General features: G+C 45.5%; 1 protein-coding gene across 1 annotated transcript in view; it reads right to left on the reverse strand.

The window, feature by feature from the left end:
* The window catches only part of cd34 (CD34 molecule), a 61824-nt gene that overhangs the window by 26905 nt on the left and 17944 nt on the right, over positions 1-16975 (reverse strand). Inside the window, exon 3 of the mRNA XM_073030936.1 lies at positions 16215-16399. Coding sequence (XP_072887037.1) covers positions 16215-16399 — 185 coding nt within the window. The remainder of the gene's footprint in view (positions 1-16214; positions 16400-16975) is intronic.

A 16975-nucleotide genomic window follows, 5' to 3' on the forward strand; every position in this document is an offset into this window, starting at 1 on the left:
CTTACTTGCCCCGTGTTCATTAGATCGCACTCCACAGGCTAACAGCAATAGAATTTGTTGAACACATTTGTTGAATTTGTTTTGCGCTCTAACCACTGAGGAGAGAACCCTTGGTTCCCGCCAAGGAAATCTGCACTTACTCAATTCTGACATTAAAATTAGCCTGAAGAAATTCAACAATACATCTAAAGACTGGGAAGACATTGCACTTGGAGGAAATCTTTTAGGAGGGAGCTGCATTACATGAGAGAGACCTCCACCGTTTCACAGAGAGCATACACCAGCTGCAAAAAGCGAGTCTGAACAACCGAAAGGCCCAACCAGTGACTCATGCCCACACTACACTAGAATCTGAGGCCACCTGAGGACACACCGACGACAACCCCTCAGGAGAACATTTTATTAGCCATACAGTGAGGACAAGGCCCTTGTGGACCTTCGAGCCAATCCGTGCAACCCCCGATTAGGTCTAAGCTAATCAAGGGACAATGTACAATGATCAATTAACCTACGTGGTACATCTTTGGACTGTGGGAGGAAACCAGAGCACTTGGGGAAACCACGGGGAGGATGTACAGACGTTTTACAGAATGGCACTGGAATTGAACTCTGAACTCTGGAACTCCCGAAGCTGTAATAGCGTTGCACTATCCGCTAGGTTACCATGGCACCCATCATACTCGACTCAAGTGATTGCACCACACTACTGCTTAACTGATACCACAGTGCCTACGCAGTAGGACAGAGCATGAGCAGTATCTTAAAGCCTACACGGTACCTCAGTGATTACCCAATGCCATAGCGCATATACAGTACCTCAAAACAAGCAAAAATGTTTAAAAAAAGGTAGGGCTTGGGACTTGCTGGTGGACCTGGTGAGGTGAGCTAAGGTAAGGTGGGGCGAGGGTAAATTAGCTTTTTAGCCATTGTTGAACACAGTTCTTGGAACTGTGGGGAATTGCAAATCAGAAATCTTTCACTTTCAGACCAAAAATGTTAAAATATCTATGGGAAAAGTGCAAGGAATAATAACTTACCACTATTTAATCCAGAAGCTCAATTGAACTCTTTGAGGGAAAAGCATGAGAAGACAAACAAAGAGGGTATGACCGGAATATCCCAACCCACATAAATAGTTTTGCACAGTAGAAACACTTGTTTCCCTGACTGGTTCTCTGACAGATATATAAGAATGGACAAATATCTGACGAGTTTGCCAAGTGGCTTCATGCTTGGGTCAGGAGTAATTATCTTGGGGTGATTATTTTGCTGAACAATGGGTGATTTATGACAGGGGCACCATGAGTTTGTCGCTGCCAAACCTCAACGATGGAATTATTGTTGGGATCAGAGGCTGCGACTCACATCTGAGGGCTGATAGAAAATTGACTTTGCTGATGGAGAGGCGAGAGACCGCAGCTTGCTGGAAATCTGGAGCATTGCACAAGATGCAGGAGGAACACCATGGAACAGGCACCTTCTGCAGAAGGATAGATGTTTCAGGTCGAGACCCTTCATCTGTTACTGAAATGATAACGGGGAGTCAGTCATTCATTATGTGCTGTGTCATATGACATAGGTGATCATGGTTTTCCCACGATAATGAATTGCTCTTGGCAAATTTGTCCACAGGAGTGGTTTGCCATGGCTTCACGTGACCCTGATTGGGGGACAAAGCAGGTGCTACATTGCCCAAGGGTGACCTGCAGGCTAGTGGAAGGAAGGAGCTCCTTACATCTCCTTCGGTAGAGACGTATCTCCACCTCACCACCCTAAGAGAGGAGATAGCCAGGTTAAAAAGTTTGGGGACGGGGTGGCAGGTGATTGGTGGATCCAGAGGAGTAAGCGGTGATAATAGGCTGGGACCCCTGGCTGGTATTGCTAATGTTATTGGTTTATTTATTATTGTCACACCTTTTGACAAAGTTTGTTTTGCATGGATCATTATGGATCATTTCAAAACATAAATACACTCAAGGGCAGTACAAGGAAGAAACAATGTTAGGCTAAGTACAAAGCAGGAATCGCAGGCGGGATTCAGTCAGGAAGCTTGGCAGGGCAGGCCCAAAATCAAAAAGTCTCCAGGGAACTGGCACTATCTCCAATAACTGTCAGATAAACATGAGGATCTGCAGATGCTGTAAACGTAGAGCAAAACACTCAAAATGCTGCAGGAGCTCAGCAGGACAGGCAGTGCTAGGAAAGGGAATGAGTCCTGATGAATAGTTTCAGTCCAAAATGTTGGTGGTCTGTTCCTCTCCGTAGATGCTGCACGAACTGCTGAGCTCTGTTGGCCCTTTGTGGAATGAAGTTTGGATCTGTCTCAGGTGCTTCCTCCAGGAGGCATCTAACCCAGAGATGTTCCCACTCACCTCACCAGGTTCCCGTGGCAATGCGAGTTGCCAGGAGGAAAGGTAGGAGCAGGACAGGCTCGGCCATATAAAGTCATGGACCCTCACCATCCAGAGCATTCCCTCTCCTCACTACAGAGAGGAGGTACAGGAGCCCGTGGAAGCACACTCAGTGTTTTGCAAACAGCTTCTTATCCTCTGCCATCAGATTTCTGAACAGTCCAGAGATCCGTGAACATTACCACAATATTTTGTTCTCATTTTGTGCTATTTATATTTTGTATATTCTTGTACAAGTTACTTGTAGTAATTTTTTATACATTGCACTGTACTGCTGCTGCACAGCTAGATACTAGACACAAGAATACTACAGCACAGAACAGGCCCTTCAGCCCTCAATGTTGTGCCGACCCATATACCCTTAAAAAGCACTTCTACCTCATAACTCTCCATTTTTCTTTCATCCATGTGCCTGTCCAAGAGGCTCTTAAATATCCCTAATGTTTTAGCCTCCACCACCATCCCTGGCAAGTCATCCCAGGCACTCACAACCCTCTGTGTAAAAAACTTACCCCTGATGTCTCCCCTAAACTTCCCTCCCTTAACTTTGTACATATGCCCTCTGGTGTTTGCTATTGGTGCCCTGGGAAACAGGTACTGGCTATCCACCCTATCTATACCTCTCATAATCTTGTAGACCTCTATCAAGTCCCCTCGCATCCTTCTATGCTCCAAAGAGAAAAGTCCCAGCTCTGCTAACCTTGCCTCGTAAGACTTGTTTTCCAATCCAGGCAACATCCTTGTAAATCTCCTCTGCACCCTCTCCATAGCTTCCACATCCTTCCTATAATGAGGTGACCAGAACTGAACACAATACTCTAAGTGCGGTCTCACCAGAGATTTGTAGAGTTGCAACAAGACCTCTCTACTCTTGAACTCAATCCCCCTAAAAATGAGGCCTAGCATCCCATAGGCCTTTTTAACTATCCTATCGACCTGTGCAGTGACCTTGAGGGATGTATGGATTTGAACCCCAAGGTTCCTCTGTTCATCCACGCTCTTAAGTAACCGACTATTAACCCTGTACTCAGCTTTCTGGTTTGTCCTTCCAAAATGCATCACCTCACACTTGTCCGGATTGAACACCATCTGCCACTTTTCAGCCCAACTCTGCACCCTGTCTATATCCTCTTGTAACCTTCAACAACCTACAGCTCCATTCACAACTCCTCCAATCTTCGTGTCATCTGCAAACTTACACACCCATCCTTCCGTCTCTTCATCCAGGTCGTTTATAAAAATCACAAAGAGCAGGGGTCCCAGGAAAGATCCCTGCAGCACTCCACTAGTCACCGACCTCCAGGCAGAATACTTTCCTTCCACTACTACCCTCTGCTTTCTTCCTGTAAGCCAATATTTTATCCGAACAGCCAAGGTTCCACTGATTCCATGCCTCATGACTTTCTGGATGAGTCTCTCATGGGGAACTTTGTCAAATGCCTTGCTAAAATCCATGTAGACCACATCTACCGCCCTACCCTCACCAACTTCTTTTGTTACCTCTTCAAAAAACTCAATTAGGCTCGTGAGGCACGACCTTCCCTTCATAAAGCCATATTGACTATACTTGAGTAGACTGTACTTCTCCAAATGCTTGTAGATCCTATCCTTAAGAATCCTTTCCAATAGTTTGCAGACCACTGACGTAAGATTCACTGGTCTATAGTTCCCAGGATTCTCCCTATTACCTTTTTTAAACAAAGGAACTACATTTACCGTTCTCCTGTCCTCCGGCACTTCCCCTACAGCCAAAGAGGCTTCAAAAATCATAGCTACTGCTCCAGCGATCTCTTCTCTCATTTCCCACAGCAACCTGGGGTATATCACGCCTGGCCTTGGGGACTTATCAATCCTGATGTTTTTAAGAAGATCCAACACTTCTTCTTCCTTAATCTCCATGTTGTCTAGCACACAGGCCTGATCTATTTTGACCTCGCCCTGATCAAGGTCCTTTTCACTTGTGAATACTGAAGCAAAGTATTCATTTGGGACCTCCCCAACCTCCTCTACCTCCAGGCACGTGTTGCCTTCTTTATCCTTTAGCGGCCCCACCTTCATTCTTGTCATCCTTCTTCACATACACATAGAACACCTTAGGGTTATCCTTAATCCTACATGCCAAGGCCTTCTCATGCCCCCTTTGAGCTCTCCTAAGTCCTTTCTTAAGCTCCTTCCTGGCTACTCTATATTTCTCATGAGCCCCTCCTTTTAGTAGACCCTTTCAGCTCAATGAGCCGCACTGTCCAGCAGCACCCCCCCCCCCCAATTTAACCCAGAACAATTTGCAATGACCAATTAACCTACTAACTGGTACGTCTTCGGACTGTGGGAGGAAACCAGAGCACCTGGAGGAAACCCATGCAGTCATGGGGAGAACGCACAAATCCCTTACAGGTGGCAGCAGATTTGAACTCTGAACTCTTACACTCTGACATGTAATAGCGTCGCACTAACCACTAAGCTCCCTTGGCGCACCTCTGTACTGCACTCAAAGGTTAGATAAAATCTTTAAATATTTCAGAATCTCATCAATAACAAGCCCATGGATTTAAATGCATGTATACGATGTTCATGGCACCAGAAATAAAAGAAGAAATTCTCAGCAGTGGAAAGAGGAGTTAATATTTTTGCTTGGTTCCATTTTGTTAGAATGATTGTGCTGAAGAGTCACTGTCTTGAAACATTAACTGATTCACAGCTGCTGACTGACCTGCTGAGAGTTTACAGCACTTCAAAGTTCAAAGTTCAAAGGAAATTCATTATCAAAGTACATATATATATATATGTCACCCTCGGGTAGATGGAGTTCGTCAGCCTGGGAAGGCAGTCCATCTAAGAGAGGGAAAACTCTGATTTCAAACCTCCGCTGCCTTGCGGCCATACCCACTCATGGGAAAGGCTTCGGGAGTAAACCCTGAGGACAAATCCGGAGCTGGAGTCCCTAAGGCAGTCCGACGTTGTCTTCAACCTTGTTCTGGCAACTCCTGCGATGTCACTGGTGCTAAGCTGTATCGGCCCTTGCCCTTCCCTTGGACAACATCGGTGGCATGGAGAGAGCAGACTTACTGCATGGGCAACTGCCGGTCTTCCATACAACCTTGCCCAGGCCTGTGCCCTGGAAACCCTTCCAAGCGCAGATCCATGGTCTCGCGAGACTAACAGATGCCACCATATATGTCACCATATACATCCCTGAAGTTAGTTTCCTCGCAGACATAATAAATCCATAATAGAATAACAACCATAATGTAATCAATGGAAGACCACACCAGCCGGGCGTTCGACCAAACGACACCAAATCATGCAAATACAAAAAGAAAGAAATAGTAATAACCGTAACAATAAATAAATGAGCAATAAATATTGACGATGTGAGATGAAGAGCCCTTGAAAATGAGTTCAAAGTTTGTGGGGACATTTCAATGATCGGGCAAGTGAAGTTGAGTGATATTATCCCCTTTGGTTCAAGAATCTGATGGCTAAAGTGTAATAACTGTTCCTGAACGTGGTGGTGTGAGACCTATGATTCCTGTGCCTTTGTCCTGATGGCAGCAGTGAGAAGAGAGCATGACCTGGGTGGTGGTGGAGCTGATGATGGCTGCTGCTCTCCTGCGACAATGCTTCACGTAGATGTGCTCAGTGTTGATGGACTGGAACATACCCATCACTTTTTGTAGGACTTTCCATTCGAGGGCATTGGTATTTCCACACCAGGCTGTGATGTATCCAGTCGAAATACTCTCCCTACACTTCTATAGAAGTTTGTAAAGGTTTTAGATGTCACGTCGAATCTTTGCATACTCATAAAGAAGTAGAGGCACTGCTGTGCTTTCTTCGGGTAATTGCACCTACAAGCTGGAATCCTCGGAAATGATAACTACATCACTACGTGATAGTGATGGCAAGAATTGGTGGAGATGGCAGTTGAATGCGTGGCTGAGGAGTAGGTGCAGGGGGCAGGGTTTTAGATTTTTGGACCATTGGGATCTCTTCTGGGGAAGGTGGGACCTGTACAGATTGGATGGGTTGCACCTGAACTCGAGGTGGAGCAATATCCTTGCTGGTAGGTTTGCTAGCATGGTTTGGGAGGGTTTAAACTAATTTGCAAGGGGGATGGGACCCGGAGCGATAGAGCAGTGAAAGAAGTGCATGGAGTAAAGCCAGATCTAACAGATAGGGAGGCTTTGAGGAAAGAGCAGCAGAATAAAGGGTGTAAAGGTAGTAAGGGAGAAGGGCTAAAGTGTGTGCACTTCAATGCAAGAAGCATCAGGAACAAAGGTGATGAACTGAGAGCTTGGATTGTTACGTACTCATGACACGTGACAGTGGTACCCTTGTCACGTGACTGGGGTTGAAGCTATACTGGACTTGAGGTAATGGTCTTGTGATGGTGGAGTGACGTCATTTTCCCGCCAGTAGAGTTCATGTGACAGGTTTTTTTTACAGGGTATAAGAGGAGGACCCCGCCCTGTGGGGAGGGGCAGTTCGTGGCTGGATTTGCCAAGCTGACTTCATGCCACTGCGTGATTTAATGTGATGACGCAGTTTAGTTGAAAGATGAAGTTTTATCTAATGCCTAAAGTTTAAAAGGTCATTGCCAGCAGTTTCTTTACAATACTGCTAGTGGAGAGTGAAGATAAAAGTTCGGGAGTTAAAGATCGAGGAGAATCGAATTTCGACGGTGGAATGGGTTCGACCTTGTGTGATCCTCATTCGGAAGGATTTCGTTGACTGTTCTCGTGTTAATCTCTGCGGGATAGCAGAAGATTGAGGACAGAGTGATAAAGGGAAGGTCAGTGCCTTTAAGCAGTTACGTTTCATAAAATTAGTCGTGGGAAGAGTTGGACACCGGGGATCGAAGGAAAACGACGTGGAAGAGAATTTAAATCGCCTTAAAAAGTCTCTCCTTTTAAATGGACTGAGCATTTTGAACTTTTGGCAATATCGCTTTAAACAACTGTTTTTGCAACATCGCTTTAAGAACTGTTAAGCTGCCGCACAGCAGCTGTTTTCCGGTTACGTTAGTGTTTGTTTACTTTTGGGGGGTTTGTTTTCAGTGTTTAATAAACATGTTATTTGTTATTAAAACCCTTGCCTAAATCACATATATTTATTGTTGCCTGAATACGTAACAGGATACATACATGGAATTATGATGCGGTGGCCATTACGGAGACTTGGCTGGCACCAGGGTAGGAATGGATTCTCAATATTCCTGGATTTCAGTGCTTTAAAAGGGATAGAGAGGGGGGGAAAGGGGAGGAGGGGTGGCATTACTGGTCAGGGATACTATTACAGCTGTAGAAAGGGTGGGTAATGTAGCAGGATCCTCTTTTGAGTCAGTATGGGTGGAAGTCAGGAACAGGAAGGGAGCAGTTACTCTACTGAGGGTATTCTATAGGCCCCCTGGTAGCAGCAGAGATACCGAGCAGCAGATTGGGAGGCAGATTTTGGAAAGGTGCAAAAATAACAGGGTTGTTATCATGGGTGACTTTAACTTCCCTAATATTGATTGGCACTTGATTAGTTCCAAGGGTTTAGATGGGGCAGAATTTAAGTGTGTCCAGGATGGATTCCTGTCACAGTATGTTGACAGGCCAACTAGGGGGAATGCCATACTAGATCTAGTATCAGGTAATCAACCGGGTCAGGTCATAGATGTGTCAGTTGGTGAGCATCTGGGGGACAGTGATCACCACTCCCTGACCTTTAGCATTATCATGGAAAAGGATAGAATCAGAGAGGACAGGAAAATTTTTAATTGGGGAAGGGCAAATTATGAGGCTATAAGGCGAGAACTTGCGGGTGTGAATTGGGATGATGTTTTTGCAGGGAAATGTACTATGGACATGTGGTCAATGTTTAAGGATCTTTTGCAGGATGTTAGGGATAAATTTGTCCCAGTGAGGAAGATAAAGAATGGTAGGGTGAAGGAACCATGGGTGACAAGTGAAGTGGAAAATCTAGTCAGATGGAAGAAGGCAGCATACATAAGGTTTAGGAAGCAAGGATCAGATGGATCTATTGAGGAATATAGGGTAGCAAAAAAGGAGCTTTAGGAGGAGCTGAGAAGAGCAAGAAGGGGGCATGAGAAGGCCTAGGCGAGTAGGGTAAAGGAAAACCCCAAGGCATTCTTCAATTATGTGAAGAACAAAAGGATGACAGGAGTGAAGGTAGGACCGATTAGAGATAAAAGTGGGAAGATGTGCCTGGAGGCTGTGGAAGTGAGTGAGGTCCTCAATGAATACTTCTCTTTGGTATTCACCACTGAGAGGGAACTTGATGACAGTGAGGACAATATGAGTGAGGTTGATGTTGTGGAGCATGTTGATATTAAGGGAGAGGAGGTGTTGGAGTTGTTAAAATACATTAGGATGGATAAGTCCCCGGGGCCTGATGGAACATTCCCCAGGCTGCTTCACGAGGCAAGGGATGAGATTGCTGAGCCTCTGGCTAGGATCTCTATGTCCTTGTTGTCCATGGGAATGGTACCGGAGGATTGGAGGGAGGTGAATGTTGTCCCCTTGTTCAAAAAAGGTAGTAGGGATAGTCCAGGTAATTATAGACCAGTGAGCCTTATGTCTGTGGTGGGAAAGCTGTTGGAAAAGATTCTTAGAGATAGGATCTATGGGCATTTAGAGAATCATGGTCTGATCAGAGACAGTCAGCATGGCTTTGTGAAGGGCAGATCATGCCTAACAAGCCTGATAGAGTTCTTTGAGGAGGTGACCAGGCACATAGATGAGGGTAGTGCAGTGGATGTGATCTACATGGATTTTAGAAAGGCATTTGACAAGGTTCCACACGGTAGGCTTATTCAGAAAGTCAGAAGGCATGGGATCCAGGGAAGTTTGGCCAGGTGGATTCAGAATTGGCTTGCCTGCAGAAGGCAGAGGGTTGTGGTGGAGGGAGTACATTCAGATTGGAGGGTTGTGACTAGTGGTGTCCCACAAGGATCTGTTCTGGGACCTCTACTTTTTGTGATTTTTATTAACGACCTGGATGTGGGGGTAGAAGGGTGGGTTGGCAAGTTTGCAGATGACACAAAGGTTGGTGGTGTTGTAGATAGTGTAGAGGATTGTCGAAGATTGCAGAGAGATATTGATAGGATGCAGAAGTGGGCTGAGAAGTGGCAGATGGAGTTCAACCTGGAGAAGTGTGAGGTGGTACACTTTGGAAGGACAAACTCCAAGGTAGAGTACAGAGTAAATGGCAGGATACTTGGTAGTGTGGAGGAGCAGAGTTGAAAGTTGCCTCACAGGTAGATAGGGTAGTTAAGAAAGCTTATGGGGTGTTAGCTTTCATAAGTTGAGGGATAGAGTTTAAGAGATGCGATGTAATGATGCAGCTCTATAAAACTCTAGTTAGGCCACACTTGGAGTACTGTGTCCAGTTCTGGTTGCCTCATTATAGGAAGCATGTGGAAGGATTGGAGAGGGTACACAGGAGATTTACCAGGATGCTGCCTGGTTTAGAGAGTATGGATTATGATCAGAGAGTAAGGGAGCTAGGGCTTTACTCTTTGGAGAGAAGGAGGATGAGAGGAGACATGATAGAGGTGTACGAGATATTAAGAGGAATAGACAGAGTGGACAGCCAGCGCCTCTTCCCCAGGGCACCACTGCTCAGTACAAGAGGACATGGTTTTAAGGTAAGGGGAGGGAAGTTCAAGGGGGATATTAGAGGAAGGTTTTTCACTCAGAGAGTGGTTGGTGCGTGGAATGCACTGCCTGAGTCAGTGGTGGAGGCAGATACACTAGTGAAGTTTAAGAGACTACTAGACAGGTATATGGAGGAATTTAAGGTGGGGGGTTATATGGGAGGCAGGGTTTGAGGGTTGACACAACATTGTGGGCCGAAGGGCCTGTAATGTGCTGTACTATTCTATGTTCTATGTTCTATAACACCAAGGAATTCAAAGTTGCTGATCCTCTCCAATTCTGATTCACTGATGAAGACTGGCTCATGGACCTCTGTTTTCCTCCTCCTGGAGTCAATAATCAGCTTCTTGGTCTTGCTGACATCGAGTAAGAGGCTGTTGTTGTGGCATCACTCAGCCAGATTTTCAATTTCCCTCCTATGTGCTGATTCGTCACCACCATTGATTCACCCTACATCAGCAGACCTGAAAATGACATTGGGGCTCTACTTAACCACACAGTTATAAGTGTAAAGTGGGTAAAGCAGGTAGCTAAGCACACAGCCTTATGGTGCACCTTTGCTGATGGAGATTGTGGAAGAGATGTTGTTGCCAATCCAAATGACTGGGATCTGCAAGCGAGGAAATCAGGATCCAATTGCCCAAGGACGTATTAAGTCCTTGAAGCTTATTGATTAGTTTTGAGGAGATGATAGTTTTAAATGCGAAGCTGTAGTCAACAAAGAACACCACTGCTTTTATCTGGGAATTCCATCGTATGCTGTATTTTTTCTTTCATTTATGAAAGGCTCAAATTTTCCTCCTTTAGATCTCCCAGATTTCCTGCACTTTTCCATTCACCAAACCAATTCTGTCACAGGACCTTTGGAAGGATTCCCCAGAATGATCTAAATGGTTCCAGATTTCATCAGAAGCTCAAGGCTTCTAGGTATGCATGGATTTTCAATGAAGTAGGCAGAAATATCAGTAAATCCCAACAATTCCCTAATTATCCATCGCTAGTATCTACAGGAGGTGCTGCTTCAAGAAGGCAACAACTATCATCAAAGATAACCGCCACCCGGACCGTGCCAACTTCCCGCAGCTACCATTGGGCAGGAGGTACGGAGTGGCTGAACACAGTGAACTCCCACGATGGCTGAGCGGCTATCCCAGTGCCCTCATGCCCCCGTGCAGCTGAGTGACCGCCCAGCGTCCAAACCAGCAGCTGCTCACTTCCTCCATCCTCTGTTTTGACTTCTGTTGGGTTCCACTCTCATTGTCAATGTATTATAGAGGGAGATACAGTAACAGAACAGGCCCATTCACTCACAGTCATACAGCAATACAGTACGGATATAGGTCTTTCAGCCCATCCACTCTATGCTGACCATGATGCCCACTCAGCTAATCCCAATTTTCTGCATTCGGCCTATCATCTCTCCAAGCCCCACCCATCCTTGACCCATCCAAGTGCTTCTCAAATACAACTGTACCTGCTCAACCACTTCCTGTGGCAGCTGATTCCATACACTCACCAGTCTCTCTGTGAAAAAGTTGCTCCCTAGGTCCCTTTTATGTCTTTCTCCTCTCAACCTAAATCCATGCCCACCAGTTATGGACTTCCCTACACTGGGAAGGGGCTAATAGCATCCACCTTATCATTGTCTCTCTTAACTTCAAACATTTTTCTCATTCTCGGACTTGGCTCTCCCTATAACTCAGGCCCTCTAGTCCTGGAAACATACTTGTAAACATTTTCTGACTTTTACCAGTTTAACTACATGTATCCTAGAATGCTCAGTCATTAAGTGCCCTGTCGTATGACCTAGGCGATCATGGATTTTCCTTGACCATGATTGTTCTTGGCAAGTTTTTCTACAGAAGTGCCTTCTTCTGGGCAGTGTCTTTACAAGATAGGTGACTGGAACCACTGTCAATACTCTTCAGAGATTGTCAGCCTGGCGTCAGTGGTCGCATAACCAGGACTTGTGATATGCACCGGCTGCTCATACGACCATCCATCACCTGTTCCCATGGCTTCACGTGACCCTGATCGGGGGGCTAAGCAGGTGCTACACCTTCCCCAAGGGTGACCAAGACTCTAGCAGATGGAAGGAGAGTTTGATGGCTGGGCCTGTATTCATTGGAAGTCAGAAAAAATTGGGGGGGGGGGTGTTCTCATTGAAGCCTATTGAATGTTGAAAGGTCTCCATAGAATGGATGTGGGGAGAATGCTTCCTTTGGTAGGGGAGTCTCGGACCAGAGGGTACAGTCTCAGAATAGATGGGCATCCATTTAGAACAGAAATGAGGAGGAATTTCTTTAGCCAGAGAGTGGAGAATCTGTAGAATTTGCTGCCACAGGTGGCTGTGGAGGCCAAGACTTTGGGTATATTTAAGGCAAAGGTTGAAGATTTTTCATTAGTCAAGGCATGAAGGGATAAGTGGAGAAGGCAGGAGATTGGGGCTGAGAGGGAAATGGATCAGCTATGACTCGGTTGGGCCAAATGGGTCAACTCTGCTCCTATATCTTACGGTTTTATGGTCGCACACCTCCTTTGGTAGAGATCATTCTCCATCCTGCCACTCATAACAGAGTGACCAGAACTCTACACAGTACTCCCAGTGTGACCTCCGCAACAGCTTATACAACATAAGGACTGCAGTCTACTCTCCCCAGATGATTTCAGCTCCCCCTCACTCGGCTACACGCTAAGGACAATCTGTGCGACCAGTCAAGATGCAACAAAACAGATGAACCCTAGGGAAACAGTCATCTTCACAGGCAGAAGGTGTGAACTCCACACCACCAGCATTGATCCGGGGTCAGCATTGATCCGGGGCCTCTGATGATCAGACAGCAGCTCGGTACTTGCCTGACGGAGTTGTGGCTGTCGACATTATTTTGGCAACAGGCTTTGGGGCCTGTCCTGTCATCTGACAAAAAGTGGAAATATTTACAGATTTTTTGGATAAACCGGGGTCTAAGGAATCACATAAGGATGTTACAAAATGGGCTCTATGGACACATTATTAACAGCAGGAAATAGCTTTTTGGCCGTTTGAGAGAGGATGCTATAAGTTTACATCTTGAAAGAGGGCAATATGAGATAATGTTCCATTGATCCATTGTCAGTCCGTGGGAGTAAGGAAGCACATTTCCTGTTTTTAACGCAAATATATTAAAACATGTTTATGGAACAGCAATTAATCTAGAACTCATTGAGAAAGAAGGATATTTTATCTGCAGAGAAACATGAAGAACTAGTTTTGTTCAGAAGGTGTGTAGGCTTGCCTCTAATCTTCCCCTTCAATGTTCCTTCTAATTTTTTTTGCACATGTGGACCAACCATTGGCTTGAACAGGAATTGTTTACACAGTCTGAAACTGTGCATGTCTTAAAAAACTAAATGTTTAATTGTTTTTTGTCATGTCTATATATGAACATTTAGAAAAATTATAGATTATATTATTAACACATAATGAATTATAGGTATTTCACAAGTATATTAATGAAGATTTCAAAATATTAGCATATTTTTAAATTATATTAACATTATATCAAAGAAAATTCCAGCTGTGCGGCAATGACAGCTAAGTGTGTTGTGGATGGTGTGGAGGGCTGTCAGAGGTTACAGTGGGATATCAATATGATGCAAAACTGGGCTGAGAAGTCGCAGATGGAGTTCCACCCAGATAAGTGTGAAGTGGTTCATTTTAGTAGGTCAAGTATGATGACAGAATATAGTATTAATGGTAAGACTCTTGTCAGTGTGGAGGATCAGAGAGATCTTGGGGTCTGAGTCCATTGGACACTCAAAGCAGCTGTGCAGGTTGACTCTGTGGTTAAGAAGGCATACAGTGCATTGGCCTTCATCAATTGTGGGATTGAGTTTAGGAGCCAAGAGATAATGTTGCCACTACGTAGGACCCAGGTCAGACCACACTTGGAGTACTGTGCTCATTTCTGGTCGCCTCACTATAGGAAGGATGTGGAAGCTGTAGAAAGGGTGCAGAGGAGATTTACAAGGATATTGCCTGGATTGGGGAGCATGCCTTATGAGAATAGGTTGAGTGAACTTGGCCTTTTCTCCTTGCAGCGAAAGAGGATGAGAGGTGACCTGATAGAGGTGTATAAGAAGATGAAAGGCATTGATTGTGTGGATAATCAGAGGCTTTTTCCCAGGGCTGAAATGGCTAGCACAAGGGGGCACATTTAAAGTGCTTGGAAGTAGGTACAGAGGAGATATCAGGGGTAAGACTTTTATGCAGAGGGTGGTGAGAGCGTGGAATGGGCTCTAGTAGTGGAGGCAGAAACGACAGGGTCTTTTAAGAGACTTCTGGACAGGTATATAGAGCTCAGAAAAATTGAGGGCTATGGGTAACCCTAGATAATTTCTAAGTTAAGGACATGTTCGGCACAGCTTTGTGGGCTGAAGGGCCTGTATTGTGCTGTAGGTTTTCTATGTTTCTATGTGTGGGAGCATTTCAGTTACTGTGAGGCTGTGCACCCACCATCTGAGAGGGAACAGTTCGCAGCTATCCTCTTCTGTAGTGATGTGACACTCTAACTGTTCACAGACAAGTAGATCCTCAGATTACACAGCTGAGCAACATCTGACCGAGTTTGAGCTGGGCTGATGTTCCACAAGTGCTGTTCTGAGCCTGACTCGTGTGCCTCTCTCCCACACAGAAACGTTCTTTTGAATAGAGCCAAGGGTGTCAGGTATTAGCGAGTTTCTTTAGGTTCTCATAGCTGGGGGTGTGGGTGTAGTGGGGACGAGCTCCCACTACCTATTGAATGCTCCCAATAGCAAGCATTTCAAATAACCTCTTACAACCATGTCCAGCTCCTGGCCTTCACATGTGGCTTGGCTACTAAGCCTGGCAGAAATATTTCTATTGACAAGACAAGGGGCAAAGGCAGGTAACTGGCTCCTTAAAAACAATCACTCTGAGTAGATGGGGCTTGTCAGCTCATCTAGGAGAAGGAAAACTCTGATCCCATACCTCTTCTGCCTTGCAGCTACACCCACTCATGGGGAAGGGTTCAGGAGTAAATCCAAAGGAAAAATCTGCCGCTGGAGTCCCTATACAGTCCTATGTTGAGTTCTGTGCTGACAGGCAACTCTTGTGACTCCGCTGGTGCGAAACTGTGTTGGAGTCTGTCCTTTCCTTGGATTCATCAGCTGAGAGGGAGAGCTTGTTTATGGGCAACAGCTTGCACCCCACATCGTACTGCCCTGTCTTGCATATATGTAGACAGCTAGGATGCAACGTTAATGGGATTGGCCTTGGCCCACTGAGGTGGAAGTATTACAGACTCAGTTTCTATAGGTCCAGAAGTTGAGCAGCATTCTGGAGTGAAGTTCAGAATGACATAGAGGATGACAGAGGTTGGGAAATCTCTGCCTCAACCAGTGACTGATGTAGGGCCCATTGTTAGGTTTCTGCTGGAGACTGAAGCTGTCCTGCTAAACCAGATTTGGGACAATGGTGGCAGGTCATAGTAGAAAAAAGGTTAGTCAAGATCTCACTAAATTTCAGAGGAGGTTCCTTGGGTTAGGGTCATAGAGTACCACAGCACAAAAACAGGCAAGGAGATAGTGTGTTTATAAAGGCACGCAGTGTATTGTCCTTCATCATTAACGACAGGGACTACAGAAGGAGGGAGGTTATGCTCCAACTTTACAAAAAGTTCCGCTGGGGCACCGCGTGCTTTTCTGGCCACAACTCTATAGGAATTGTGACTTGTTGTATGGTATGGAGTGTTTTGGAGTCATAGAGTGCTACAGCACTGAAACAGGCCCTTCAGCCCATCTAGTCCATGCCAAACTGTTATTTTGTCTAGTCCCGTCAACCTGTACATGCACCATAGCCCTCCATACCCCTCCCAATCATGTACCTATCCAAACTTATCTTAAGTGTTGAAATCAAACCTACATCCACCATTTCCATTGGTCACAGTCGGACCAACCTCTGGGTTCTCCCACATGTTCCACTTAAATACTTCACCTTCTACGCTTAGCCTATGACCTAGTCTCACCCAACCTTACTGGGAAAGCTTGCACGTATGTACCCTATCTACGTATACCTGTCATGTGGAATATAGAATGTTGAACGACACCTCTGTGTTCTCTTGTTCGGAGTGAATAATGTTACCTGCATTTTGGATTTTTCTCCATTTTGTCCGGGTGAATCTTCTGGGTAACTCTCTGCCTGGCGTTCCATAGCAACATCTACGGGGTCAGTGAAGCTCCCACTGGAGATGCTCCTACCAGAACTTGTCCCAATGATTGTGGTGGCATTGATTTCTTGTGTTGAGTTGTCAGTTGTTGAATTCACACCTAAGGAGCAAGACAGGAGTTGTGCAGATCGTAAGACTAAACAACTATAAGATACAGGAACAGAAATATAGGAGCCCAGTTTGGGTTCTGTCAAGGCTACTCAGCTCCTGACCTCATCACCTCCTTGGTCCAAACATGGGCCAAAGAGCTACATACCAGAGGTGAGGTGAGAGTGATAGCCCTCGATATCAGGGCAGCATTTGACCGAGTATAGCATCAAAGTGCCCTAGCTGAAATGGAGTTGATGGGAATTAGGGGAAAACCCTCTGCTGGTTGGAATCACACCTGACACAAAGGAAGATGGTTGTGGTGGTTGGAGGTCAATCATCTCATCCTCAGGACATCACTGCAGGTGTTCCTCAGGGGAGTGTCCTGGGACCAACCACCTTCAGCTGCTTCATCAGTGACCTTCCTTTCATCATAAGCGCAGAAGTGGGGATGTTCACAGATGACTGCACAATGTTCTGTACCATTTGTGATTCCTCAGATAGTGAAGCAGTTCATACCCAAATGCAGCAGGACTGGACAATATCCAGACTTGGGCTGACAAGTGGCAAGTAACATTCAAGCCACGCA

Source organism: Hemitrygon akajei, chromosome 27 (assembly GCF_048418815.1).
Source record: "Hemitrygon akajei chromosome 27, sHemAka1.3, whole genome shotgun sequence".
Classification (NCBI taxonomy): Eukaryota; Metazoa; Chordata; class Chondrichthyes; order Myliobatiformes; family Dasyatidae; genus Hemitrygon; species Hemitrygon akajei.